Source organism: Rhinolophus ferrumequinum, chromosome 11 (assembly GCF_004115265.2).
Source record: "Rhinolophus ferrumequinum isolate MPI-CBG mRhiFer1 chromosome 11, mRhiFer1_v1.p, whole genome shotgun sequence".
Lineage (NCBI taxonomy): Eukaryota > Metazoa > Chordata > Mammalia > Chiroptera > Rhinolophidae > Rhinolophus > Rhinolophus ferrumequinum.
Window position 1 is genome coordinate 35,209,968 of NC_046294.1, and position 26,948 is coordinate 35,236,915.

Consider the following 26,948-nt stretch of genomic DNA (forward strand, 5'->3'; position numbering starts at 1 on the left):
CCCTAAATCACCCTTCTTCTGCTCTAAGTTACCTACCAGTGTCTCCTTTAAACTGAGAGAAACCAGGTGCCAGAGTAAAAGGGAGCCCATCCATGAGACAGAGATGTCTCCTCTCCAGACACAGAGGAGAGCAGAGTAAATGGAACTAAGATTCAATGTCACAGGAGAATATCCATGTCTTCTTATAGCCTCTTCACATATACATTTCCTGGTACCAACCTTCAGTATGATTGAATCAATTTCTCATTGTATCTCATTTGTTTGTTTGTTTATTTGTTTGTTTGTTTCAATGTTTGGTTGTCCTTCCCTATCTGGTGTTAGTTTTTTGGAATAATGCCTCACTAGCATCATAAATGCCAGTGAATAGAATGTAGAGTTTTTCTTACATGTGGGGGTACACAGGTATTTATAAATATTTTAAGTTTATGATTTTGTATGCTATACAAAGAAAACTATTATAAAAGTTCCTTTGACACGGAGATAGGAAAGACAGTTTGGGGAATATAATCAATAATGTTGTAAAGATTATGTAGGGTATCCGTTGGACACTTTTTTTTATTAGGCAGACACTTCATGGATGGTGAAAATGACTAACCACTGCATAGTACAAATGATGCTGAAACTGAATAATAATGAATGTCAACTATAATTACATATATATGTATATATACATATATATATGTATTCACAGGATGTGGAGTACAGCATAGGGAATAGAGTCGATGGAATTGTAACAGCTATATACATGACAGAAGGGTAGTAAATTTGGGAAGGTGGGGTACCATTTTGTGAAGGGTGTAAATGTCTAATTATTACATTGTTTTTAACCTGAAACTTTTTTTTTTTTTAAAGAGTTCCTTAAATTGTGTTCCACACACAGAGCTAGAGTTTCCCATCCCAATGGATGGGAAAGGTGTACTTCCTGTCATGATAAAGCTTACACACTGGGCCATTTCTAACCCTAGATTTCGGGCCTACTCACACTCTAATAGAAGAGGTCACAATCTCTTCATGACCCTAAATCGTGACATCCTTTCTGGTGGATGGACACTCTCTGTCACTGAGGTAGCCCATAGATCATGCCCTGGGCTTCCAACTCCCTCCCCTCAAAGGAAATCTCAGTCCCAGGGCAGATGGAATGCTGAGTTCAGTCCTGTTGTCATCCATATAACCTGTCCAGACTTCTCTTCTCTTGCCTGCAGGAGACATGTCATGACTGTGGAGTATGAGGAGAGGTGTTTGGGCCACAGATTATTCCAATGTCTGTACAGGGTCCGAGTCTCAGTAGAGAGACACCCAGAGAGAACTGGGTTTGAATCCAGTTTCCAGGATGCCAAGGCTGTGTGGCCTTCAGGAAGTACCTCAATCTCTGCAAGCCTGCATTTCCCTCCTCTGCAACACAGGGACAGTAATTCTCCTGCAGCAGGGTGGCCATGAGAGTCAGAAATCATAGAGCAGCTGCTGAAGTCTTGTTTTTGTTCTAGTGGCACCAGCGGAGGGTTCTTAAGCATGAATGCATCCACAGCTTCGGGGATATCACTAACGACAATCAATGGGAGTGACCAGGCCACTCCCCAAAATGGGGTCACGATGGGGACAATGATCTCAGAATTGCTGGTGACCATCATTGCCCTGGTGGGGCTAGCAGGAAATGCCGTTGTGCTGTGGCTCCTGGGCTTCTGCATGCGGAGAACTGCCTTCTCTGTCTACATCCTCAACCTGGCGGGAGCCGACTTCCTCTTCCTCAGCTGCCAGATTATGTATTCCCTGGAGACACTCACCCACTACTTCCATTCTGTCCCCATTTACATCCCCAGCTTTTTCATAACAGTGTTCACCTTTGCCTATGTTGCAGGCCTGAGCTTTCTCAGCACCATTAGCACTGAGCGCTGCCTGTCCATCCTGTGGCCCATCTGGTACCGCTGCCATCGCCCCAGACATATGTCAGCTGTCATGTGTGCCCTGCTCTGGGCCCTGTCCCTGCTGCTGATCATCCCGGAAAGGATCTACTGTGACTTCCTTTTTAGCCATTTATATGTGGTCTGGTGTCAAGTATTTGATTTCATCACTGCTGGGTGGCTGATTTTCTTATGTGTGCTTCTCTCAGGGTCCAGCCTGGCCCTGGTGACCAGAGTGCTGTGTGGTTCCCAGCGGGTGCAGCCGACCAGGCTGTATGTGACCGTCCTGCTCACAGTGCTGGTCTTTCTCCTCTGTGGCCTGCCCTGGGGCATCTGCTGGTTCCTCATATTCTGGATTAACAGTGGTTTATATGGGTTCAACAATCCTTTTCTCCTGGTTGCAGTTGTCCTGACCTGTGTGAACAGTTGCGCCAACCCCATCATTTACTTCTTTGTAGGCTCCTTCAGGCAGCGATGGAGGAAGAGAAGGCAGACCCTGAAGCTGGTTCTCCAGAGGGCTCTGCAGGACACTCCGGAGGGGGATGAACATGGGGGACGTCCTCCTCAGGAAACCCTGGAGATGTCGGGGTGCACTCTGGTGTCCTGATTCAGAGTCTTGCTTTGTTCAGATACATGGCGTTTAGAGGACCAACTTTGTCCCTATCAGGTTGGGAGGTTTCTTCAGTCTCTCAGCCTCTGGGAATCTGAATTAAAACAATGAACATGATAATCCTGCTGATGAGGATTCAGTGAGACTGTGTCTGTTAAACACACACTGGGTGCAGGGTCTCAGGACTGCCTTACCCAGGACGATCATCCCACCCCCTTGGGAGCTTTGCCAACGCTGGGGTCCAGGACTCTTCCCACTTTTGAAGAATCCGACCTTCAGCAGGAGCTAAACACAGTGCAGGAAAGACAAATTTCTTTGATCACCGAACTTGATAGAAACTAAAAGAACATTCCATTCGACCAGCTTCTGTGGTCACTCTCCTGCAATCTGTCACTATAAATTAGAGAAGGAAAGTTCAGTCCAGCCCCAAAGAGCAGTGTTCTTTGTTTTTGGCAGGCCTCAGAAAAGCTCCTTGGCATAATAACTGTTGATTGAATTAATGAATTAATGAAGGATACATGCTGATTTTCAAGTCAAGTCTGAGCTAAATTTCCATTGCCAGATTTGAGTCATCATCTTTAAGTTTATTCTTTTTACCATTTTCAACCTTTGCAAGCATGAAATTAAGTTTGATAATCAGATAAATCAATGTCAAAGAACATTGACAAAGCATAGGATTTCACGTAAGTTATCTTCTGGTGTTTCCTTTCACGTGCCCTCCAGTAGAATCCCATGTGCTCCCTCTCTTCCAAACACTTTCTCTGCCCTGATTGCCCCTTTCTGGAGACTCTCTAATCCTTCATGTCAGGTTTCCAATGGATCTTACTGGACTCTATGTTCTCCGAGGACAGCTTCTATGTGAAATATACCTTTTATCCTAAGACTTCTCAGCATTTATTAATCTCACTACAGAAATAAAATTTTCAGTTACATATTCTATAAATAAATATATTAAGTTTAATGTTGCATTGCATATATCAGTAGTTTGTCCCTTGTATAAAGCTGAGTAGTGCTTCCTTGTATGGGTGCACCACAGTTTATTTTCATATTGATAGGTATATGAGTAGCATTCCATATATAGAAAACTACTGTGAATAAACCTGCTTTGAACATTCTTATTCAAGACTTGTTATGGATGTATGTTTTTACTTTCCTTGGATACATGAGCTGAAATGAAATTGGTGGGTCATACAAAGACATATGCTGAACTGTGTGAGAATCTTACAAACTCTCTTTCTATTCTGTTTCTCCTATGGCACCTACCCACCAGCAACTATGTGAGTTGCAGTTGCTCCACATGCTCCCAAAAACATAGTATTGCCAGTCTTTTGAATTTTACTCATGCCAATGAGTGTAAAAGTGGTATCTGCTTGTGTTTAATTTGCATTTTCCAAATTGACTAATGAAATGAAGCATCGTTTCATGGGCTTACTTTTTACTTCTACTTTTGATCTTGAAGTGTGTGTTTAAGGTTTGCCCGTTTTTATTGTGTTTCTCTTTTTCATCATTTATTTGTAGGAGTTTTTGTATATGGAGAATGAGTTATTTGTTACTTGTGTATTGTAAATATTCATCCCGTCAGTAGTTTCCCCATTCATTTTAATGGAATTTTATGTTTTAGAACACTCACAGATTTAAAGAGAAATTGCACAGAAAGCACAGAGGGTTCCCATACACTTCCTCTCCCCCATGTCCACTCTCCCACAGTTTCTCCTATTACTAACATCTTCTACTCATGTGGCACGTTTATTAAAATTGATGTATCCATGTGGATGCATTATCATAAACTGAAGTCCATAGTTTACATTAGCATTTACTCTTTATGTTGTATAGCTCAATGCATTTGACAAATGCTGAATATCTTGCATCTATCATTATAGAGTCATATAGAATAGTTTCTCTGCCCTCCAAAATGAATTGACTACCTCTGTCTAGATTTTTCTTATTCTTTTTTTCTTTATCTTTGTTTCTTGCTTTCTTTTTTCTTTTTTTTCTTTTCTTTTCTTTCTTTTTTTTTTTTTTTTTTTTGCATATATTCTGCTTTGTGTTTTCTGAGCTACTTGGATATATTGGTTGGTGCATGTCAATAATTTAGAAAATTTCCAATATTATTACTTCAGACGTTTCTTCTCTTTCTTTCTTTCTTCCACTTCTGACATCCCCATTACATGTATATTACAACTTTTATAATGATCTCACAGTTTTTTAACATTCTGCTCCTGTTTTTTTCAGTGTTCTTTTCTCTTTTCATTAGGGAGTTTCTGTTAATATATCTTAAGGCGCACTGAGTCGACAAAGGCCATATCCAGTCTACCGGTGAGCTCAACACAAACATTCTTCAGTTCTGCCAACATTTTTTTATTTCTATTATTACCTCTTTCTTAGAGTTTCCATCTTTCTGCTATGTTGTCCATATGCTCTTGCATGTTGTCCACATTCTCTATTGGAATTTTTAGTATATTAATCAGTTATATAAATCACAGTCTGATCATTCCAAATTCTCAGCCATATACTAAATACTTTCCATCTTCTATGGGAAGTCAGTTGATCCAGTAATTAATAGTGAAAAATTAAAGGATATAACATAAGCTTATTATTTAATCCTATAATCATAACTATTAAAAAAAATCTAAAAAAAAATTGAAACAACTTATTGCTCCTGGAGAATAGGATTCAGGAAGACTTTGACCATTTCTTTGTTACACATCTATGTCAATTGGAAAGAAAATGTAAACCTTTATGCGTTACTACTATGATAAGGAAAAAGGGTGGAAGAGGAGGCAGGCCTAAGATGGCAGCGTATAAAGACCCTGCATTTTCCTCTTGTGAGGGCCACAGTGAATATACTGCTTCATATAAAGCAGTTCCTCCTAAAGAAGAGAGGGCTGATTGAACAGCTTCTACACAACAAATGATAGAGGGACCACATAGAGAAGATCAAAGAGACAGAGACATGGTAATGACCGAAGCCCAACACCAAACATGAAGACCTGCCATAGTGGGGATTTCAAAGTGCAGCCTATGTGGAATCGCTAGCCTAGGGCACATTGAAAAAATATCAGTGTACAGGACACTGAGACTATACGTGAAGGAACTCCAGTAACTAACCCTAAAGAGCCTGCTAAATGGGTGGGGAACTGCTGGAATGCTCCAGGATCTAAGACATCAGAGAGCACCATCATTTATGTTTCCATTCACCTGGATAAGGTGATTGAGCTCTCAGTCCAAACACTCTGGCCAACCTGCGAGACCACCCCAACATGCCCCAGGCCCCTGGCCCACACTGCCTCCAGCTCCAGCCAGCCATGCTGCCAAGGCTGTGCCAGAGCCACCACACCAGAACATCTGTGCCTCTGCCAACTCTTGACTTGTTGCCCCAACATAGCACTCCTGAAGCCACCTTGTCCCACATCCACTACAGCACCAGCCAGTCGCCCCACCAGCTGCCCTGCCAGGGTGGTCTCACACCTTAATTCACCTCATCCCATACCAACTCCAGCTCCAGCTAACCATCCCACCAGGGCCTCCCCAGAGCCACATCCCCTATGGCACCTCAGCCCCCCGCCCCTCGGCCCACCTCCAACTGGCCCACATAAGCCATAGGTACACACAAGTCTACATAAGGCATGTTCCTATACAAAGCCACTCTTTGAAGATCAGGAGAGGCAGCTGCTTCATAGAAACAAACACTGAAATTCATACAAAATGAGAAGGTGGAGGAATGTGTTCCAAATGAAAAGAAAAAGAAAAACAAGACGAAACCTCTGGGAAAAAATCCTAATGAAACAAAGATAAGTAATATACCTGACAAAGAATTCAAAGTAACGTGCATAAAAATAATCACCAGAATGACATCATAAAAATGGCGGCCTGAGGTTAGCCTCTTGAAATCTCCCCTGGAATTTACAACAAATCGAAAACTATAACTCCACAAAGGCCTCCCTGTGCAGCAGACAGACAAGACTAAAGAGGTGCACTACTGAAATCATCTAAAGGTCGGCAAATTGAGTGAGCGGGTTAGGAGAGAAGGGAGAAGTGCAGAGACGGGGCCCGCCAGTGCAGGACGCAGACCTAGCTCAGTGCTCCGAGCTCGCTGCATCCCAGAACTACCACAGCTACGGGAGAAGGAAGAACTCGGACTGCTAGGGCTCTGCTTATGGCCCACAGGGCTGAGGGGACAGCATATAACAAGGCTGAACCCAATGCTCTTAGCGGAGATCTCGGAACAAAGGCCGAGGGAGAAGGCTGAAAATGGTGGTTTAAGCCCTCACTGCCACAGAGAATGGAAGACTTAGGCACTGAGCTTAGCCCCCTACTTCGTCCCTTCTCAGAGCTCGCCCCACCCGCACGTGCCCAGTGCGGAACAGTAGCAGTGTCAGATTACAAGAACAGATATCTGCAGTTCTGAGAACTGTGGTCCACAGACATGGACTCGCAGCCAAACTAGTTCTTGCAAAGAGAAGGGAACTTTGGAAGTAGGACTGGCTGTGGTGGTGGTCGTCGCTGTTGCTGTGGGCCACCTCTCACAACCCACCCTGCCCCTGTCCCCACCTATCTGGGTGAATCCCTGCAGAAGTAAACCAAGCTGCTGAAACACATGGGCTCTGAATCTGGTGCAAGAAGAGCTTTGGAACTTCAAAAGCTCTCCGCATACCCACACGGACACTGCGCCCTGTGACCCATGTGAACTGTTCACAGAGGAGAAGCCCATCTTCCAGGGAATCCCCCCACTGTTTGAGAAGCCAAATAGTGCAGAGAAAACATAGCACTCCAGTACAAGAGAAAATAAAAGGCTGTAGTCAGAAAGAGAATAAAACATTCTACCAACACTTACTGGAAAACAAAAGAAAGACCTCTTCCTATCAACCCGTTTCAGAACCCACTCCTGTAGGTGTCTAGGAAAAGAAATAATACATCATTAATTGTCACAAATAACCAAAGTGACAAGACAGCTCAAAAAGAAAATGAAAAGTCTCCAGAAAATGAACTTAAAAACATGGAAATATGTGACTTAAATAACAGAGAATTCAAGATTGCAGTTCTTAAAAACTCAACGAGATGCAAGAAAACACAGACAGGCAGTTTAATAAACTCAGAAACATAATCAAAGAACAAAATGAACATTTTATTAAAGAGATTGAAATTTTAAACAAGAACCAAATAGAGGAGATTAAGAACTCAATTGAAGAAATTAAGAATGAAATAGCCAGCTTAGGTAGTAGAGTTGACCGGATGATCGAAGGAATCAGTAACATCAAAGATAGAAATCTGGAAATGACACAGATAGAAAAAAAAAGAGACTTGAGACATAAAAAAAAAAATGAAAGAACTCTACAAGAACTGTCTGACTCCATCAGAAAGACCAATATAAGAACAATGGGCATACCAGAAGGAGAAGAAAGAGAGAAGGGAACAGAGAGTATATTCAAACAGTTAACGAGAACTTCCCAAAGTGGAAAGAAATGGATCCTCAAATCCAAGAAACAAATAGAATACCTAATTATCTCAACCCCAACAGGCCTTCTCCAAGGCACATCGTATTGAAGCTGTCCAAAATTAACGACAAAGAAAGAAGGCAGCCAGGGAAAAGAAGGCAGCCAGGGAAAAGAAGATGGTAACCTACAAAGGAAAGCCCATTAGATTATCATCAGATTTCTCAACAGAAACTCTACAAGCCAGGAGGGAGTGAAATCAAATACTCAAACTACTGAAAGACAGAAATTAGGAGCCAAGAATAATATATCCAGCGAAGATATCATTTAGATAGGAAGGAGGAATAAAGACCTTTCCAGATATACAGAAGCTGAGGGAATTTTCTAACACACGACCTGCACTACAAGAAATACTGAAGGAGGCTATTTGACTAGCATAAATAGAGATAATTTGTGACAACCAAAATATAAAAGCGGGGAGAGTAAAGGCCTGAACCAGAATATGGGAATGGAGAAAGTAAGCATGCTGAAGAAAATGGAATACTCTAATTATGGAACTTTCTTTTACATAAACTTAATGGTAACCACTCCAAAAAATCCAGAACTGAAATATATAACGTAATAAAAGAAGAAACAGAGGGAAACATCATAGAATACTACCACACAGAAATAATAGACAATAACAAAAAGGCAAAGAAACAATGGAGACACAGTCTTACTAGAAAACCAAAGGTAGAATCATAGGAAATCCTCACCCTAGGTGATTATATCAATAATCACCTTAAATATAAATAGACTGAACTCACCAATAAAAGCCACAGAATAGCAGATTGGATCAAAAAACTAAACCCAACCATATGTTGCCTCCAAAAGACACATCTCAGCTACAAAGACAAATATAGACTCAAAGTGACAGGGTGTCAATTGGCACTCCAAGAAAATGGTATCCAGAGAAAATCAGGCGTAGCAATACTGATATCAGATGAAACAGACTTCAGTAAAAAAAGGTAACAACAGACAAAGATGGACATTTCATAATGATAAAGGTGACTATACAACAAGAAATCGTAACAGTCATCAATATTTATGCCCCCAATCAGGGAGCACCAAAATATACCAAGCAACTAAACAGAACTAAAGGGAGAAATTGACCAAAACACAATGATAGTAGGGGACCTAAATACATCATTCACAGCTATTGATAGATCATCCATAGATCGTCCAACAGAAAATAAATAAAGAAATAGCAGCCCTAAATGACACATTAGATGAAATGGATATAATTGACATTTATAGAGCACTTCATCCTAGAATATCAGACTATACACTGCATAGAAGAAAACATAGCTACTAAACTTATAGACCTTGGGTTCAAAGAGCGTTTTATGAATTTGACTCCAAAGGCAAGGGAAGTAAAAGCTAAAATAAATGAATGGGACTATATCAAACTTAAAAGCTTCTGCACAGCAAAAGAAACCATCGACAAGATAAAGAAGCAACCAACTGAATGGAAGATTTTCGCAAACAGTGCCTCCGATAAGGGGCTAATATCCAAAATATACAAGGAACTCATACAATTCAACAACACAAAAACAAACAACCCAATTGAAAAATAGGCAGAGGACCTGAAGAGACATTTCTCCAAAGAGGACATACAAATGGCAATAGACATATGAAAAATGCTCAATATCACTAATCATCAGAAAATGCAAATAAAACCACAATGTGATATCACCTCACCCAGTCAGAATGGCTACATCAACAAGACAAATAGTAACAAGTGTTGGAGAGGCTGTGGAGGAAAAAGGAACCCTCACACACTGTTGGTGGGAATGCAGATTGGTGCAGCCGCTATGAAAGGCAGTGTGGAGGTTCCTCAAAAAATTAAGAATAGAATTACCATATGACCCAGCAATCCTCCTGGGTATCTACCAAAAAATCTGAAAACATTTATACATATAGACATGTATGCTCCAATGTTCATTGCAGCTTTATTTACAGTGGCCAAGACATGGAAACTACCAAAATGTCCTTCTATAGATGAATGGATAAAGAAGTTGTGGTATATATACACAATGGAATACTATTCAGTGGTAAGAAAAGACAAAATAGGACCATTTGTGACAACATGGATGGATCTTGAGATTATAATGCTAAGCGAAATAAGTCACACAGAAAAAGTAGAGAACCATATGAGTTCACCGATATGTGGTATATAAAACTGAAAAAAAAACAGAAAAGAACAAACAACAAATGAAGGAACAAAACTCATAGACATAGAAATAGTTTAGGGGTTACCAGAGGATAAGGGGGAGGGGAGCTCTAGAAGAAGGTAAACGGGGTCTAATGTATAGCGATGAAAGAGAACTGACTCTGGGTGGTGAACACACAATGTGAGATATAGATGAAGTATTACAGAATTGTACACCGAAACCTATGTAACTTTAACCATTGTCACCCCAATAAACTTTAATTAAAAAAAAAGTCACCAAACTCAGAAAAGGAATAGAGGAACACAGTGAGAACTTCAAGAAAGAGATAGAAAATATAAGAAAGAACTGTTTAGACATAAGGAATACAATAATTGAAATGAAAAATACACTACAGGGAATCAACAGCAGACTAGAGGATACAGAAAACAAATTAGTGATCTGGAAGACAACATAGTGGAAATCACCCCATCAGAACAGCAGAGATTTAAAACTGAGGATAGTTTTAAGGGTCGTCTGGGACAGCATCAAGCATACAATCACTCGCATTATAGGAGTCCCAGAAGAAGGAGACAGACAGAGAAAGGGGCAGAAAGCATTCTTGAAGAAGTAATGGCTAAAAACTTCCCTAACCTCAGGAAAGAATCAGACATGAGGAGGGTAGACTCCTGGGGACAATTGTGGGGTTTGTCCACCGCACCAAACAATGCCCAAGGCAAAGGAGGGAAGAGGAGCCGAAATACAATGTTCTGGTTAACCGCTGTGTCCAGGTGCAGGGCTATGACTACTGGGAAGGAAGAGGCACATTAAGTCTTCACCTAAAACCAAGATTAGGTATTCCTTAGGTCAGAAAGTCCCCTTTCCTAATCTGCATAAACGATATTAGTGTGGCCCTCCTTCACAAGTTAAAAATACTGATTGTCTTTAGGGTTACTAAGCATGTTACATACCTACAGTAATTGCCTGGAAAACAGATATAGAGTGTAAAACTTCCAGACAAGTTGAGGAAAAAGATAACATCCTCTGTAAAACCAGTGACATTCTGGGCAGGAAACATAACTTCCTACTCTATTCCCATTTTATGATGAAATCTCTTTAAATGAGAGATTTAGAGACCTGATTCTTGTAGGATGCAGATTTTAACAGCCCTGCTGACTAAACCCTCAGGTCGGAGCAGTGTCTCCTACAGAGCTGTCTGTGTGAAGAGCCTCATGAGAGCAGCTGCCCTTTTAAGCAAAGTTTTGCTTTGGGACACCAAGCACGTGACGGTGCCATTTTACTCGTGCACTCCCCAACACAGGGAATAGGCTTTTGGATATTTGGGAATCTGAAAGTGAACGTATCTCAGTGCAGCTTCAATTACCCTTTCTCACCTGAGTATGTTTTAGCATTTTTTTGGTCATATTTAAGAAACATGGGGTATCTAGGAACTGAGTTGATCATTTTCTTATTTGTTGTTAGGGTTCCTCCTGAGTAATGTGTAGGATAGATATAGATATAGATATAGATATAGATATAGATATAGATATAGATATGGATAGATAGATGATAGACAGATAGACAGATTGCATTATATTAGTATTTTGTCTGAACTATGCATTATATTCCAGTTTGTTGTTTCACTTGCTCGTGGTGGCCTATCACATGCAGAAACTTATTTTCATTTTTAATAGTTTTTTAATTAATATTTCATTTATGGTTTCTGTGTCGTGGTTAAGAAGACCTGCAATACAAGGTTACAAAACAATTTTCTCACGTTTTCTTGGAATTCTGTATGATTTCCTTATTATTTAAAAATACATTCCACTTGAAATATAAAGGCTGTAAGATGGTAGTTACAAGTCCTGCTGCATTTTATTCTACGTAGTTTCCAGTAGCCCAATAACATTTATTAAACAGGTCATTCTTACACCCTTCCATTTGAAATAACCACTTCATCGTACACTGAATCCATATGAACTATGTTTTATAACTGAGACTTTGTACCCTACTTCATTGATGGCTCTGTCTATTTTTTGTTAGCACCTTTACTGTTCTTTCCCATGATACTTGGATTAGCCTGTCATACGAGATATTCATATGAGGTGTCATCAGTCCTCGTGACTTTCTATAATCTCCAGAATTAGTTGAGGATACATTTTATTATATCTTCTAAATTGTTTTTTTTTCTACAGGAGAAAGCTATTGTTTCTGTAAAATTCAGAAGAATTTTCTGCCCAGCCATCTTTCTGAGCTTTGTCTGTCACTGTTGCTGATTGTCAGCTGATTCTCTTGTGGTTTTCCAGGTGGACTATCACACCACCTGCCATCTCTCCCTGAACCCACTCTTTCAATCTTCCAGCCTCACCCATCCACTAGAACCACACCTGTCACAATTGGCAACGACTCCATATTGCATATCCCAAGGTCAAATATTAGACCTCATCTCACTCAGTGCTCACGAGGACTTAGACTATGCTCACTCCCATCTGCTAGAATCGGTTCTCAGCTCAGTCTCAGGATACTGTGTTTCTCCTCGTTTACCCCTCTTCAGGAGCTCCTCTTACTACTGTGTGGCTGGGTCCTCTCTTCTTCTAGGGGTCTGGAAGGTGGAGGCCCTAATACTGAGTTTCCAAACCTTCTCCATCAGCCAACCGCTCCCAGGGTGAGCTCACCCAGCTCCTCTGGAAAGCCTGAGCAGAGTCCTGTGCGTTATTCATCGCTGCATCTTCCTGCCCTGGAACAGTGCCTGGCAGAGCACAGGCACACAGGCAGTGAGGGTCAATGCAGAAATGAGTGAATGAGTTTTCTGACTGTTTTAAAGGCTCCATAGTTAAGTTTTTAAAGAAAATGACAAGTAACCTGGACTTAGCTGCAGTATGGGCACATGAAAGGAAGTCATAGAAGCTAAGGCTGCAAATACTGATTGTCCCTAGATCTTCTTCAAAATCAAGCTAACAAATATCATGAGTAGAGGGAGAAGGGCAACAGTGTGTGCAGAGTGCTACGTTTCTTACCCTTTAGAAGGGTACTCAATAAACTCTATTGTTGATGTTGATAAATCAAAACAGGAAATATAGTTTGATTATGCAAAGCTATAATATAACTGGGGAAAGAACTAAAATGGAAACTGTAAACATGGTTGCTATTGGGGAATGAGATGAAGAAAGACTTTCCATTTCACTTCATACACTTTGGTGTCCTCTCAATAAAACGAATGTGCATAACCTTACTTCTTTGTGTAAATGTGAAAAGATCAGGTGAGGCAGGCCACTGAGAGCAACCAGGAGCCAGAGGGAAAGGGAGCCCATTGATGGGGCAGAGAAATATCTTCGCAGAACAGAGAGGAGGGCAGAGGAGATGGAAATGAGGTTTGATGGCAAACGAGAAAATCCACCTTGGTCTAACCTCTTCACAGTTGGTTTTGTCCTAGGACTACCTCTCAATGTTGCCTTGGATTTCAAGTTCCTTTTTATCTCCTTCAGTTTTGTCCATTTCACTCTTTGCACTTTCTGTTCCGATGTCACTTTTTTTTGGAATAAATTTGTTTTAAGATTTTGGCTTCTCTAGAAAGGAATCGATTATAAGAGTGAATTAAACTGTGTCCCCACACACAGAGCTAGGCAACCGGGGACATACGAATGGACAGGAAAAAGTACTCCTGTCCTCACAGAGCTGACACACTGGGCCATTAGAGGCCTGGCAACACTCACATCCTCTCATAACAAGAGTGGCATTGCTTTCATGACCCTAAATCATGTCTCCTTTCTGGTGGATGGACACTCTCGTCACTGAGGTTAGCCCTGAGGTCACCCCGGGGTTTTCCAATTCCTCCCTCAAAGAAATCTCAGTCCCTGATATTCTTGAGCTACCGTGATCTGTGGTTTGGTGCCAGTCAATATTTGGAAAATTCTCAGTGAATTATTAGTTCAGGTGTTTCTTCCCTTTCTTTCACTCTTCCTCCTACTATGAAATTCCCATTACATACATGTATGTGACACATTTGTAATCATTCCACATCCTTTGAACATTCTGTTCCTGTTTTTTCAGTATTTCTTTTCTCTTTCAGTTAAAAAGTATCTGTTAATATATCTTAAGGTTCACTGATTAGACAAAGGCCTTATCTAGTCTACTGGTGAGCTCACAACTAGTGAGCTTTCTTCAGTTCTTCGGCCATATTTTTCATTTCTAGCATGACAACTTTCTTAGAGTTTTCATATTTCTTTTTATATTGTCCCATCAGCTCTTGCACATTGTCCACATTTCTATTAGAATCCTTAGCATGTTAATCACAACCTATATAAATTCCCAGTCTGATCATTCCAAATTCTTGGCCATATCCTAAATTCTTTATATCTTCTACCATGTTTCCCCAAAAACGAGACCAAGACAGACCATCAGCTCTAATGCATCTTCTGGAGCAAATAATAATGTAAGACCTGATATTATATTATATTATATTATATTATATTATATTATATTATATTATATTATATTATACCTGGTCTTACAGTAAAATAAGACCGGGTCTTACATTAATTTTTGGTCGAAGAGACGCATTAGAGCTGATGATCTGGTTAGGTCTTATTTTTGGGGAAACATGGTAAGTGAAGTCAAATATCTTTTTAATAACTCTGAAGAATTAAAAAAATATGACATAAGCTCATTAATCATAACTATAAAAGAACTCAGAAGAAAAACTGAGATAATTTATTGCTCCTGGCGAACAGGATTCAGGAAGAATTTGACCGTTTCTTTGTTACAGATCTATGTCAATTGGAAAGAAAATGTAAAACTGCATGCGTTACTACTATGATAAAGAAAAAGGGTGGAGGATGAGGCGGACCTAAGATGGCAGCACACACAGACAGTGAAATTTCCTCTTCTGAAAGCCACAGTGAATATACTGCTTGATATAGAGCAGTTCCTCCTAAAGAAGTGAGGGCTGATTGAACAGCCCCTGCTCAACAAATGATAGAGGGACCACATAGAGAAGGTAGAAGAGACAGAGACATGGTAAAGATGAACACTCCACACCAAACACAAAGACCTGCCGTAGTGGGGATTTCAAAGTGGGGCCCATGTTCAGTTTGCTATCTCATGGGTACATTGAAAATATCAGTGTAAAGGGCACTGAAACTATCTGTGAAAGTACCCCATTAACTAACCCTCAGAGCCTGCTAAACAGGATGGGAACTGCTGGAATGCTCCAGGTTCTAAGATGCCGGAGAGCACCATTATGTGTATGTTCCCCTCCACCTTGGTAAAGTGGTTGGAGGCTCAGTCCAAACACCCTAGCCAACCTTCAAGACTACCCCACCATGCCCCAGGTCCTTGGCCCACACTACCCCCAGCTCCCGTCAGCCATGCTGCCAGGGCTGCACCAGGCGCACTGCCTCAGAACATCTGTCCTTTGCCAACTCCAGTCAAATTCTGTCCCACAGAGCACTCCTGAAGCCATCTTATCCCACAACCACTCTAGTTCCAGCAGCTGAACCACCAGCCAACCTGCCAGGGTGGTCCCTAGGTCACACACAAAAGGTTACCGCATCACATACCTAATCCAGCTCCAACTAACTACCCCACCAGGGCCACCCCAGAGCCATGTCCCCTGGGACACCTCAGCCCCCACCCACACACCTCTTGCCGGACCAAAAGCCATAGGTACACATAACTCTACACGAGGCATGTTTCTACAGAAAGTCACTCTTTGATGAACAGGAAAGGTAGCTGCTTCATAGAAACAAACACTGAAATTCAAACAAAATGAGGAGACAGAGGAATATGTTCCACATGAATAATAAATAAATAAATAAATAAATAAAAGGCAACACCTCAGAAAAATATCCTAATGAAACAAAATAAGAAATTTACCTGACAAAAAACTTAAAGCAAAGGTCATAAAAAGGCTCACCAAAGTCAGAAAAAGAATAGAGGAACACAGGGAGAACTTCAGAAAGAGATAGACAATATAAGAAAAAACCAATTAGACCTGAAGAATACAATAACTGAAATGAAAAATACACTACAGGGAATCAACAGCAGATTAGAGGATACAGAAAATGGATGAGTGATCTGGAAGACAAGATAGTGGAGATCACCCAATGAGAATTGCAAAAAGAGATTTTTCAAATGACATTGTTTAAGGGACCTCTGGGACAGCATCAAGCATGCTATCACTCATATTCTAGGGGTCCCAGAAGGAGAAAACAGAAAGAGAAAGAAAATATACTTTAAGAAGTAATGGCTAAAAATTTTCCAACCTCAGAAAGGAAACAGATATCCAGGTCCAGGAACCATAGAGAGTCCCAATCAAGGAGAACACAAAGAGATGCACATGAAGACATGTTATAATCAAGATGGAAAAAGCTAAAAATAAAAAGAAACCTTAACAGCAGCAAGAGGAAAACAACTACTCACATAGAAGGGAAACCCCATAATGTGATTATCTGATTTCTTAGCAGAAACTTTGCAGGCCAGAAGAGAATGAAAGGACATATTTAAAGAGCTGAAGGGAAAGAACTTGCAACATAGAATACTCTAGTCAATGACAATTTCACTCAGAATAGAAGGAGAGATAAAGAGTTTCCCACACAAGTAAAAACTAAAAGAGTTAGTCACCACTAAACTGACTTTACAAAAAAGTTAAGGGGTCTTCGTTGAATGGAAAAGAAATGTCCATAACCAGAAAAAAAGAAAATATATGAAAGAAGAAAATCTCACAGGTGAATAAATAACAAAGGCCACCTAAAAAGCTAGTATGAAGGTTAAAAACAAAAGTAACAAAGTCATCTATAAGTACTAAGGGACACACACAAAAAACAAAATATCTAAATTATGACATCAAAAACAATAAATGAGGGAGGTGGAAATGTAGCAGTTTTAGAATGTCTTGGAACTTAAATGCCTATCCTCTTAAAATAGACTAATATATATATGTGTGTATATATATATATATATATACACATATATATACATATGTATACATATATATGTGCTTATATAGAGATATATATGTGCTTATATATATAGAGAGAGAGATATGTGCTTCTATATATGTATGTATATGTGTGTGTGTGTGTGTGTATATATATATATATAAACTTCACAGTAATCACAATCAAAACATCTAACCTATACACAAAAAATAAAATTAATATAAAGGAACTCAACTATAAAACTAAACAAAGCCATCAGACCACAAGAAAAGAGTTTAAGAGAAAAAGAAACGACAGAGTAGAACTACAAAAACTATAAACAAAAAGGCAAAAAATACATATCAATAATTACTTTAAATGGATCTGGACTAAGCACTCCAATCAAAGACATAAGGTGGCTGAATGGATGAAAAATAATCAAGATTGATCTATGTTGTCTACATATGATATGAAAAAGAAAGCCACTAGACAAATAATGGTGAAAGTGCATCACACCAGAGAGAACAGAAAGCTCTTAGAAAGGCCGGAGATGGATCATTGCAACCGAATGGCAACCTGACTAATGGCCAATCTCACAACAGTGACACTGGCAGACAAGGAGAGTGAAACTTCAATGTGCTGTAGGAAAGGAAATGGCCTCCTACAAGCTATGCCTGAAAAGATCATCTTAGAAAATGAGGAGGAAACTATGAAATTTTCAGGCAGAGAAAAACTGGAGCACTGTCACCACCCACAGACTTTCACAAAAGGAACACCTGAAGAATGTGATTTGAGGAATACAAGATATGACACGGGAAATGGGGAGGTGAGCAGAACAGTGTTGCTTATGGGAATACTCTTGAACAAACACTAACTATTGAAAACAATAGCTGTTTAATTTCTTGGGGAAAAACGGAATCAAAATTAATTTCTGGAACAGCGTAGGTTGAGAGGAAGAAGCTGAAGCTAAGGTCTCAGTGTGGTTCATTGGGAGGGCAGACTCCTGGGACAGTTGTGGGGTTTGTCCACTGCACCAAACAATGTCCAAGGCAGAGGAGGGAGAGGGGCTGAAATACAATGTGCTGGTTAACGCTGTGTCCAGGTGCAGGACTGTGACTTCTGGGAAGGAAGGGGCACATTACGTCTTCCCTAAAAACAGGACCAGGGCTTCCTCAGCTCAGAAAGGGCACCTTGTCCTAATCTGCATAAAGGTGATAGAAGTGGACGCCTTTGCAGGTTAAAAACATTGATTGCCTTTAGACTTTACATAAGCATGTTAAATACCTACATTTATTGCCTGGAATATAGACGTAGAGATTAACATTTCTAGACAAGTCAGGAGAAACAAATATCTTCCATACAGTCAGTGATTTCTGAGTAAAACACAAGTACTTGCAATTCTGCTCCAATTTTCCCATGAATCTTATTCCATTTAAAATGGGAAGATTGAAATAATAATAATAATAATAATAATAATAATAATAATAATAATAATAATAAATTTTTAAAAATAAAATAAAATGGAAGATGTAGAGACGTGTTTCTTGCAGGAGGCAGATTTACCGCCTGCTGACCAATCCCTCAGGTCGGGGCAGTGTCTCCTACCAGTGCAGGTCTGTGTGAAGAGCCTCATGAGAGCAGCTTCCCTTTTAGGCAAAGTTTTGCTTGGGACACCAAGCACATGATGGTGCCATTTCATTCGTGGACTCCCTGACACAGGGAATTAGGCTTTCGGATATTTGGGAATCTGGAGGTGCACATATTCAGTGCAGTTTCAATTACCTTTTCTCACCTGAGTATGTTTTACCATTTTTTTTGTCATATTTAAGAAACATGGATTATCTAGGAACCGAGTTGGTTATTTTCCTATTAGGTTGCTAGGGTTCTTTCTAAGTTATGTATAGGAGATACATAAATATTTACTTATGAATAATAAATACATTAAAATTTATATATAAATATAAATTACGATTTTGTCCAAAGATACATTGTGAGTAGTTTTTCCACTTCCTTGTTTCACTTCCTAATGTTGGCCTTTTTCATCTAGAAAAAATATATTTAATTATAATTTTTAATCAATATTTTTATTTCAGGCTTGAGTATTAAGTCAAGGTTAGGCAGAACTTCCATAAATTTGCAAAATAACTCATGCCCCTTTTTTTCCCTAATTCTATATGATTTTCGTAGACATAATAATAATCCATTTTAAATTTAACAGGGTGTAAGATCTTAGGTTTGATCCCTGATATGTTTTGGCTTCCATATGGCCCAATAACACTTATTAAATAGTCCATCTCCACACCTCCCATTTGAACTGGCCCCTTCATCATAGACTGAATTCCATATGCCCTGTGTTTGATTCCTGAGACTTCCTGCCCGTTGTTTTATGTTAGCAAAACATTGTTATATTCCCGAGGCTTCAGGGTAGTTTCTAATATCTATTAAGACTAGTTAATCCTCACAGTTTTCTATTATCTCCAGAATAAGTTGAGTTTACATTTTATTACATTTTCTAACTTTTGTATTCATATACAGGAAACCTATTTTCTGTAGAGGAATTTTGTACCCAGCCATCTTCCTGAACTGTCAGCTGATTCTCTTGGGTTTTCCAGGTGGACTATCACACCACCTGCCATCTCTCCTGAACCCACTCTTTCAATCTTCCAGCCTCACCATCCACTGGAACCACACCTGTCACGATTGGCAATGACTCTATATTGCGTATCCCAAGGTCAAATATTACACCTCATCTCACTCATTGAGACTATTGCTCGCTCCCATCTGCTAGAATCGGTTTCTCAGCTCAGTCTCAGGATACTGTGTTCTCCTCGTTTACCCCTCCTTCAGGAGCTCCTCCTTACGACTGTGTTGGCTGGTTCCTCTCTTCTTCCAGGGGTCTGGAGGGTGGAGGCCCTAATGCTGAGTCTCCAAACCCTTCTTCATCAACACTATTCCAAGGATGAGCTCACCCAGCTCCTCTGGAAAGCCCAAGCGTACTTCTGTGCGTTATTCATCACTGCATCTTCCCTGCCTGGAACCGTGCCTGGCACAGCACAGGCACAGAGCAGTGAGGGTCAATGCAGAAATGAGTGAATGAGTTTTCTGACTGTTTTAATTGCTTCATAGTTAAGTTTTTAAAGGAAATGACAAGTAACTGAACTTGGCTGGAGCTTGGGCAGATGAAAGGAAGTCATAGGACATAAAGCTGCAAACACTGGTTGTCCCTAGATTATCTACAATAATCCAGCTAACAAATATCATGAGTAGAGAGACAAAGTGAACAGACACTGTGTGTGGTGTACCAAATTTCTTCTCCTTTATGAGGGAACTCAATAAACTCTGTTGTTAACGTTGATAAATCAAAACTTGAAATATATTGTGATCATGCAAAGCTACAAATTAACTACTAAAGAAGCTAAAAATGGAAACTGTAAACATTGGTTGCTCTTGGGGAATAAGATGAAGAGAGACTTTGCATTTCAGTTTATACATTTTGATGTCCTCAGCAATAAAACGAAAGTGCATACCTTACTGAGTAAATGTAGAAAGATCAGGTGAGCCAGGCCATGGAGGGCCCTGAACGTGAAGCAAAGGATTCTTTAGCTGTGGAATCTCACATTGCCTGGTGGGTGGGCTTCCTGCACAGGCTCACAGTGGGCAGCGAAAGGCTCAAGAACAACCATTCCTCACAGAGAGGGGGGCGGACGGGGAAGCATGGGGAGAGGCCAAGATAAGTGGTTGGAGTCAGGGCCCACGAGAAATGTCTCGTGAGGTCCTTGTCTCACACATCTCCAGAATCTCATTACCCAGTGTCCCCTTGCAGGAAATCACAGGGGCTGTCCAGCATCTTGATAAGCCTCTCTTAGTCACTAGGTTTCACTCCCGTTCCTGCTGGCACCTCCTCTCCAGAGGCTAGAAAAGCATTCTCTGCTGTTTGTCTCTCCCAGGAGAGCTCTTCCTTTTCTACTCACCATCCTCAACGAGAAGATGGTCCTAAGGTAAGAGTTGGCTCAAACTGTCGTCTCTCAAAGGCAGTGTTGTTTTCTCGCTCTTAGTCCACATGCTGTGATTTCATCTTGGGGAGGGGCAGGCAGGGAGCCATGGGCACCCATCAGTGAGAGTCAGCACACGTGAGGCTCCCTCAGGAAAGCTTTGGGCGCTGGGAGCGTAGACTGTGGGAGGTCCACACGGGGCCAGCCAGGTTCTGTCTGCTTCTGTTGTATCTCCCTAGTTCTCGCTCTCTCTCCAAACATTCAAATGTGCAACTGTGGAGAGCAATGTTCTGCTAATTTTAATTTAGGAAACATGAGGGCAAGTAGACATTGCTATGCAATGCCAGGTTATTTTTAATAACTTCACTTTCACAGACTAGCTTGCTGTTCAATGAGGGTGTTTGTTTATTAGTTTTGTCCTTGTATCTGGCTTGTCCCAGCAGAAACTAATAGGGTCATTGTGGAAAGTTCAAAAAAGGGACTGTGTACAAAAGTGCAGGCAGGGCTAAGGGAAATCTGTGAAGGAGGCAGAGGATGCCCAAAGACAAGTCATAATAGGGAGGTGTTACCATCCTGTGGCCTGATGGGGAAAGGGAAGGAGAGGTTACCAGAACTCAGGGAGGGCGGTGGGTGTAGCTGTTGTCACTGTGACAGTAAGAAAGGCCCCAGACACAGGCTATGTCCTTAGGTAGAGTAACAAAGCCACTGCTGACTCACAGCCTGGCAGCAGAGGGCCAGGGAGTTAAAAACAGTAAATCACCCTCCTTCTGCTCTAAGTTACCTACCAGTGTCTCCTTTAAACTGAGAGCAACCAAGTGCCAGAGTAAAAGGGAGCCCTTCCATGAGACAGAGATGTCTCCTATCCAGACACAGAGGAGAGCAGAGTAAACGGAAATAAGATTCAATGTCACAGGAGAATATCCATGTCTTCTTATAGCCTCTTCACATATACTTTTCCTGGTACCGACCCTCAATATGATTGGATCAATTCGTCATTGTATCTCATTTGTTTCTTTGTTTATTTCAATGTTTGGTTGTCCTTCCCTATTTGGGGTTAGTTTTTTGGAATAATGTCTCACTGGCTTCATAAATGCCTGTGAATAGAATGCAGACTTTTTCTTAAAGGTGGGGGTACACAGGTATACATAAATATTTTAAGTTTATGATTTCGGATGCTATATAAAGTAAACTATTATAGGAGTTCCTTTGCCACGGAGATAGGAAAGACACTTTGGGGAATACAATCAATAATGTTGTAAAGATTATGTAGGGTATCACTTGGACACTTTTTTATTAGGGAGACACTTCATGGATGGTTTAAATGTCTGACCACAGCAGTGTACACATAATGCAAAAGCTGAATAATAATGAATGTCAACTATAATTATATACATATACAGTCATAGGATGTGTAGTACAGCAAAGGGAATAGAGTCGATGGAATTGTAACAGCTGTATACAATGACAGAGGGCAGTAAACTGGGGAAGGTGGGGTATCACTTTGTGAAGGGTGTAAATGTCTAACTATTACATTGTTTTTAACCTGAAACTATTTTTCTTTTAATAAAGAGTTCCTGAAAGTGGGTCCCACACACAGAGCTAGACTGGGGCACACAATGGATGGAAGAAGTGTACTTCCTGTCATGATAAAGCTCACACACTGGGTCATTTCTAACCCTAGAGTCCTGGCCAACTCACACCTCTAATAGAAGAGGTCACAATCTCTTCATGACCCTAAATCATGATCTCCTTTCTGGTGGATGGACACTCTCTGTCCCTTAGGTAGCCCATAGATCATGCCTTGGGCTTCCAACTTCCTCCCCTCAAAGGAAATCTCAGTCCCAGGGCAGATGGAATGCTGAGTTCAGTCCTGTTGTCGTCCACATAACCTGTCCAGACTTCTCTTCTCTTGCCTGCAGGAGATATGTCATGACCCTCAGCGGAAATGTTTGGACCATAGATTAACGTCATGTCTGTACAGGGTCCCTGTTGCAGTAGACGGAGCCCTGGCTTTAGACTCAGAGAGAACTGGGTTTGAATCCAGGTTCCAGGACAACAAGGCAGTGTGGCCTTCAGGAAGTACCTCAATCTCTGCAAGCCTACATTTCCCTCCTCTGCAACACAGGGACAGTAATTCTCCTGCAGCAGGGTGGCCGTGAGAGTCAGATCATACAGCAGGTGCTCAATTCTTGTTTATGTTCTAGTGGCACCAGTGGAGGGTTTCTGAGCATGAATGCAACGGTCACAGCTTCCGCGATATCACTAACGACAATCAATGGAAGTGACCAGGCCACTCCTCGAAAGGAAACAATGAGGGCACTGATCTCATTCTTCCTGGTGACCATCATACCCCTGGTGGGGCTGGCAGGAAACGCGGTTGTGCTATGGCTCCTGGGCTTCCGCATGCGGAGGAACACCATCTCTATCTACATCCTCAACCTGGCGGGAGCCGACTTCCTCTTCCTCTGCTGCCAGATTATGTATTCCCTGGAGACACTCACCGACTACTTCCATTCCGTCCCCATTTCCAACCCCAGTTTTTTCATGACTGTGTTCGCCTTTGCCTATGTTGCAGGCCTGAGCTTTCTCAGCACCATTAGCACTGAGCGCTGCCTGTCTGTCCTGTGGCCCATCTGGTACCGCTGCCATCGCCCCAGACACACGTCAGCTGTCATGTGTGCCCTGCTCTGGGCCCTGTGCCTGCTGCTGAGCATCCTGAACGGGATATACTGTGGCCTCCTGGTTGCAGATTTTTCTCAGGTGTGGTGTCCAGTATTTAATTTCATCACTGCTGGGTGGCTGATTTTCTTATGTGTGCTTCTCTCAGGGTCCAGCCTGGCCCTGGTGACCAGACTGCTGTGTGGCTCCCAGCGTGTGCAGCCAACCAGGCTGTATGTGACCGTCCTGCTCACAGTGCTGGTCTTTCTCCTCTGCGGACTGCCCTGGGGCATCTGCTTGTTCCTCATGTTCTGGATTACGAGGCATTCAGATGAGTTCTCCCATCTGGTTAATATAGTTGCATTTGTCCTGACCTGTGTGAACAGCTGTGCCAACCCCATCATTTACTTCTTCGTAGGCTCATTCAGGCAGCGATGGAGGAAGGGAAGGCAGACCCTGAAGCTGGTTCTCCAGAGGGCTCTGCAGGACACTCCGGAGGGGGATGAACATGGAGGACGTCCTCCTCAGGAAACCCTGGAGATGTCGGGGAGCACTCTGGTGTCTTGATTCAGAGTCTTGCTTTGTTCAGACACATGGGGTTTGGAGAACCAATTTTGTCCCTATCAGTGTGGGAGGTTTTTTAAGTCTCTCAGCCGATGGGCCTCTGAATTAGAACAGTTAACATAATAATCCTGCTGATGAGGATTCAGTGAGACTGTGTCTGTTAAACACTCACTGGGTTCAGGGTCTCAGGACTGACTTATCCCAGACACTCATCCCACCCCCTTGGGAGCTTTGCCAACGCTGGGGTCCAGGACTCTTCCCACTTTTGAAGAATCCACCTTCAGCAGGAGCTAAACACAGTGCAGGAAAGATCAAATTTCTTTGATCATCGTACTTGATAGAAACTAAAAGAACATTCCATTCGACCAGCTTCTGTGATCACTCTCCTGCAATATGTCAGTATAAATTAGAGAAGGAAAGTTCAGTCCAGCCGCAAACAGCAGTGTTCTTTGTTTTGGGCAGGCCTCAAAAAAGCTCCCTAGCATAGGAACTGTTGATTGGATGAATGAATTAATGAAGGATACACGATGATGTTCAAGTCCAGTCTGTGCTAAATCTCCAGATTTAGCCAGATTTGAGTCATCATTTTTAAGTTTGTGGCTTTCACCATTTTCACCCTTTGCAAACATGAAGTTAAGTTTTATCACCAGATAAATCAATGTCAAAGCTCATTTAAGGTTTCATGTAGGTTATCTTCAGTGTTTTTTTTCAAATGCCCTCCAGTAGAATCCCACGTGCTTCCTCTCTTTCCAACCCTTTGCCTCTGCCCTCATTGTCCCTTTCTGGAGACTCTCTAATCCTCCATGTCAGGTTGCCAAGGGGTCTTACTGGACTCTATGGCTTCTGAGGACAGCTTCTATTCGAATATGCCTTTCATGCAAAGACCTCTCAACACTTATTAATCTTATTTCGGAAAATAATTTTAAGTTACATATTCTCTAAACAAATATATTGAGTTTCAATGTTGGCCTTTTAAACATCTTTAATACAGGTGTAATTAAGACAGAGTATTGAACAGATCATCACTTCAACGAGTTTGTGCAGTGATACACTCATGTGACGCAAACCCCAGTCAACACACATCCTATTTTCAGCACCTCTGAAAGTTCTCTCATGTCCCTCCCTGTCATTCCTCCTGCCACAGAGGCAACCTTTGTTCCTACTTCTGTCACCAAAGATTTGTTTTCCCTGACCTTTGACCTTATGTATTTAGGATCATAAAATGTACTTTTTTCTTCTTACCTTCTTTCACTAAGCACAGTACTTTTGAAATCGACCCATGTCATTACATTGCATATATCAGTAGTTTGTCCCTAGTATGACGCTGAGTACTCTTTCACTGTATGGGTGCACCACAGTTTATTTTCATATTCATAGGTATGTGAGTAGCATTCCATATATAGAAAACTATTGTGAATAAAGCTGCTTGAACATTCTTATTCAACTTTTTCTGGACATATGTTTTCGTTTTCCTTGGATAAATGAGCTGAAGTGAAATTGGTGGGTCACACAAAGACGTATGCTGAACTCTGTGAGAATCCGCCAAACTCTTTCTACTGTGATTGTCCTATTGCTCATTCCCACCAGCAATTGTGCAAGTTTCAGTGGCTCCACATGCTCCTGAAAACATAGCATTGCCAGTCTTTTGGATTTTACTCATTCCAATCAGTGTAAAATTGGCATCTCCTTTTGTTTAATTTGAATTTCCCATCTGACTTATGAAGTGGAGCATCGTTTCATGGGCTTGCTTTCTACTTCTACTTTTGATTTTGAAGGGTGTGTTTAAGTTTTGCCCATTTTATTGTGTTTCTCTTTTTCATCATTTATTTGTAGGAGTTTTTGTATATGGAGAATGAGTTCTTTGTTACTTGTGTATTGTAAATATTCATCCTGTCAGTGATTTCCCGTTCATTTTCACAGAATTTTATATTTTAGAACACTTATAGATTTAAAGAGAAATTGCACAGAAAGCACGGAGGGTTCCCATACACTTCCTCTCCCCTATTTCCACTCTCCCACACGGTTTCTCCTATTACTAATATCTTCTATTCATGTGACACTTTCATTAAATTTGATGTACGAATGTGGATACATTATTACAAACTGCAGTCCATAGTTTACATTAGCATTTACTGTTTGAGTTGTATAGTTCAATGCACTTGACAAATGCTGAAATATCATTACAGTATCATATAGGATAGTTTCTCTACCTCCAAAAATGAATTGACTACCTCTGTATAGTTTTTTCTTTTCTTTTCTTGTCTTTCTTTCTTTCTATCTTTCTTTCTTTTCTTCTTTCCTTCTTTGTTCCTTTATTTTTACATTTATTCTGCCAGGTGTTCTGTAAGCTACCTGGATCTGTACTTTGATCCTGTCAATATTTGGAAAATACTCAGTTATTATTAGTTCAGTTATTTCTTCTCTTTCTTTCTCTCTTCCACCAACTATGACATTTCCATTACGTGTATGTTACAACTTATGTACTCATCCAACAGTTTTTGAATATTATAGTATCATGTAGAATACTTCCTGTTTTTCCATATTCTTTTCTCTTTTATTTTCAGTTAAGAATTTTCTGTTAATACAGAGGGTGCCAAAGAAAAATACACATTATGAGAAAGAAAACAACTATTAAAATTGTAATACTCAATATATACCAATAAGAAAAGATGAATACAAGTCACCTTT

General features: G+C 40.9%; 2 protein-coding genes across 2 annotated transcripts; both read left to right on the forward strand.

Moving 5' to 3' along the window:
* The first annotated feature begins 1,494 nt into the window (after window positions 1–1,494).
* On the forward strand, window positions 1,495–3,383 carry LOC117030723 (mas-related G-protein coupled receptor member X2-like). Its single transcript, XM_033120938.1, has one exon. The coding sequence runs from the start codon at window positions 1,510–1,512 to the stop codon at window positions 2,503–2,505; it is 996 nt and encodes a 331-aa protein (XP_032976829.1). The 5' UTR covers window positions 1,495–1,509; the 3' UTR covers window positions 2,506–3,383.
* Window positions 3,384–22,984: 19,601 nt separating this feature from the next.
* LOC117030749 (mas-related G-protein coupled receptor member X2-like) lies at window positions 22,985–24,608 on the forward strand. Its single transcript, XM_033120969.1, has one exon. The coding sequence runs from the start codon at window positions 23,268–23,270 to the stop codon at window positions 24,261–24,263; it is 996 nt and encodes a 331-aa protein (XP_032976860.1). The 5' UTR covers window positions 22,985–23,267; the 3' UTR covers window positions 24,264–24,608.
* Window positions 24,609–26,948: the final 2,340 nt, after the last annotated feature.

Bases quoted from the DNA above. Each gene is read 5' to 3' on its own strand.
- LOC117030723 (XM_033120938.1), top strand. From the start codon at position 1,510: ATGAATGCATCCACAGCTTCGGGGATATCACTAACGACAATCAATGGG.
- LOC117030749 (XM_033120969.1), top strand. From the start codon at position 23,268: ATGAATGCAACGGTCACAGCTTCCGCGATATCACTAACGACAATCAAT.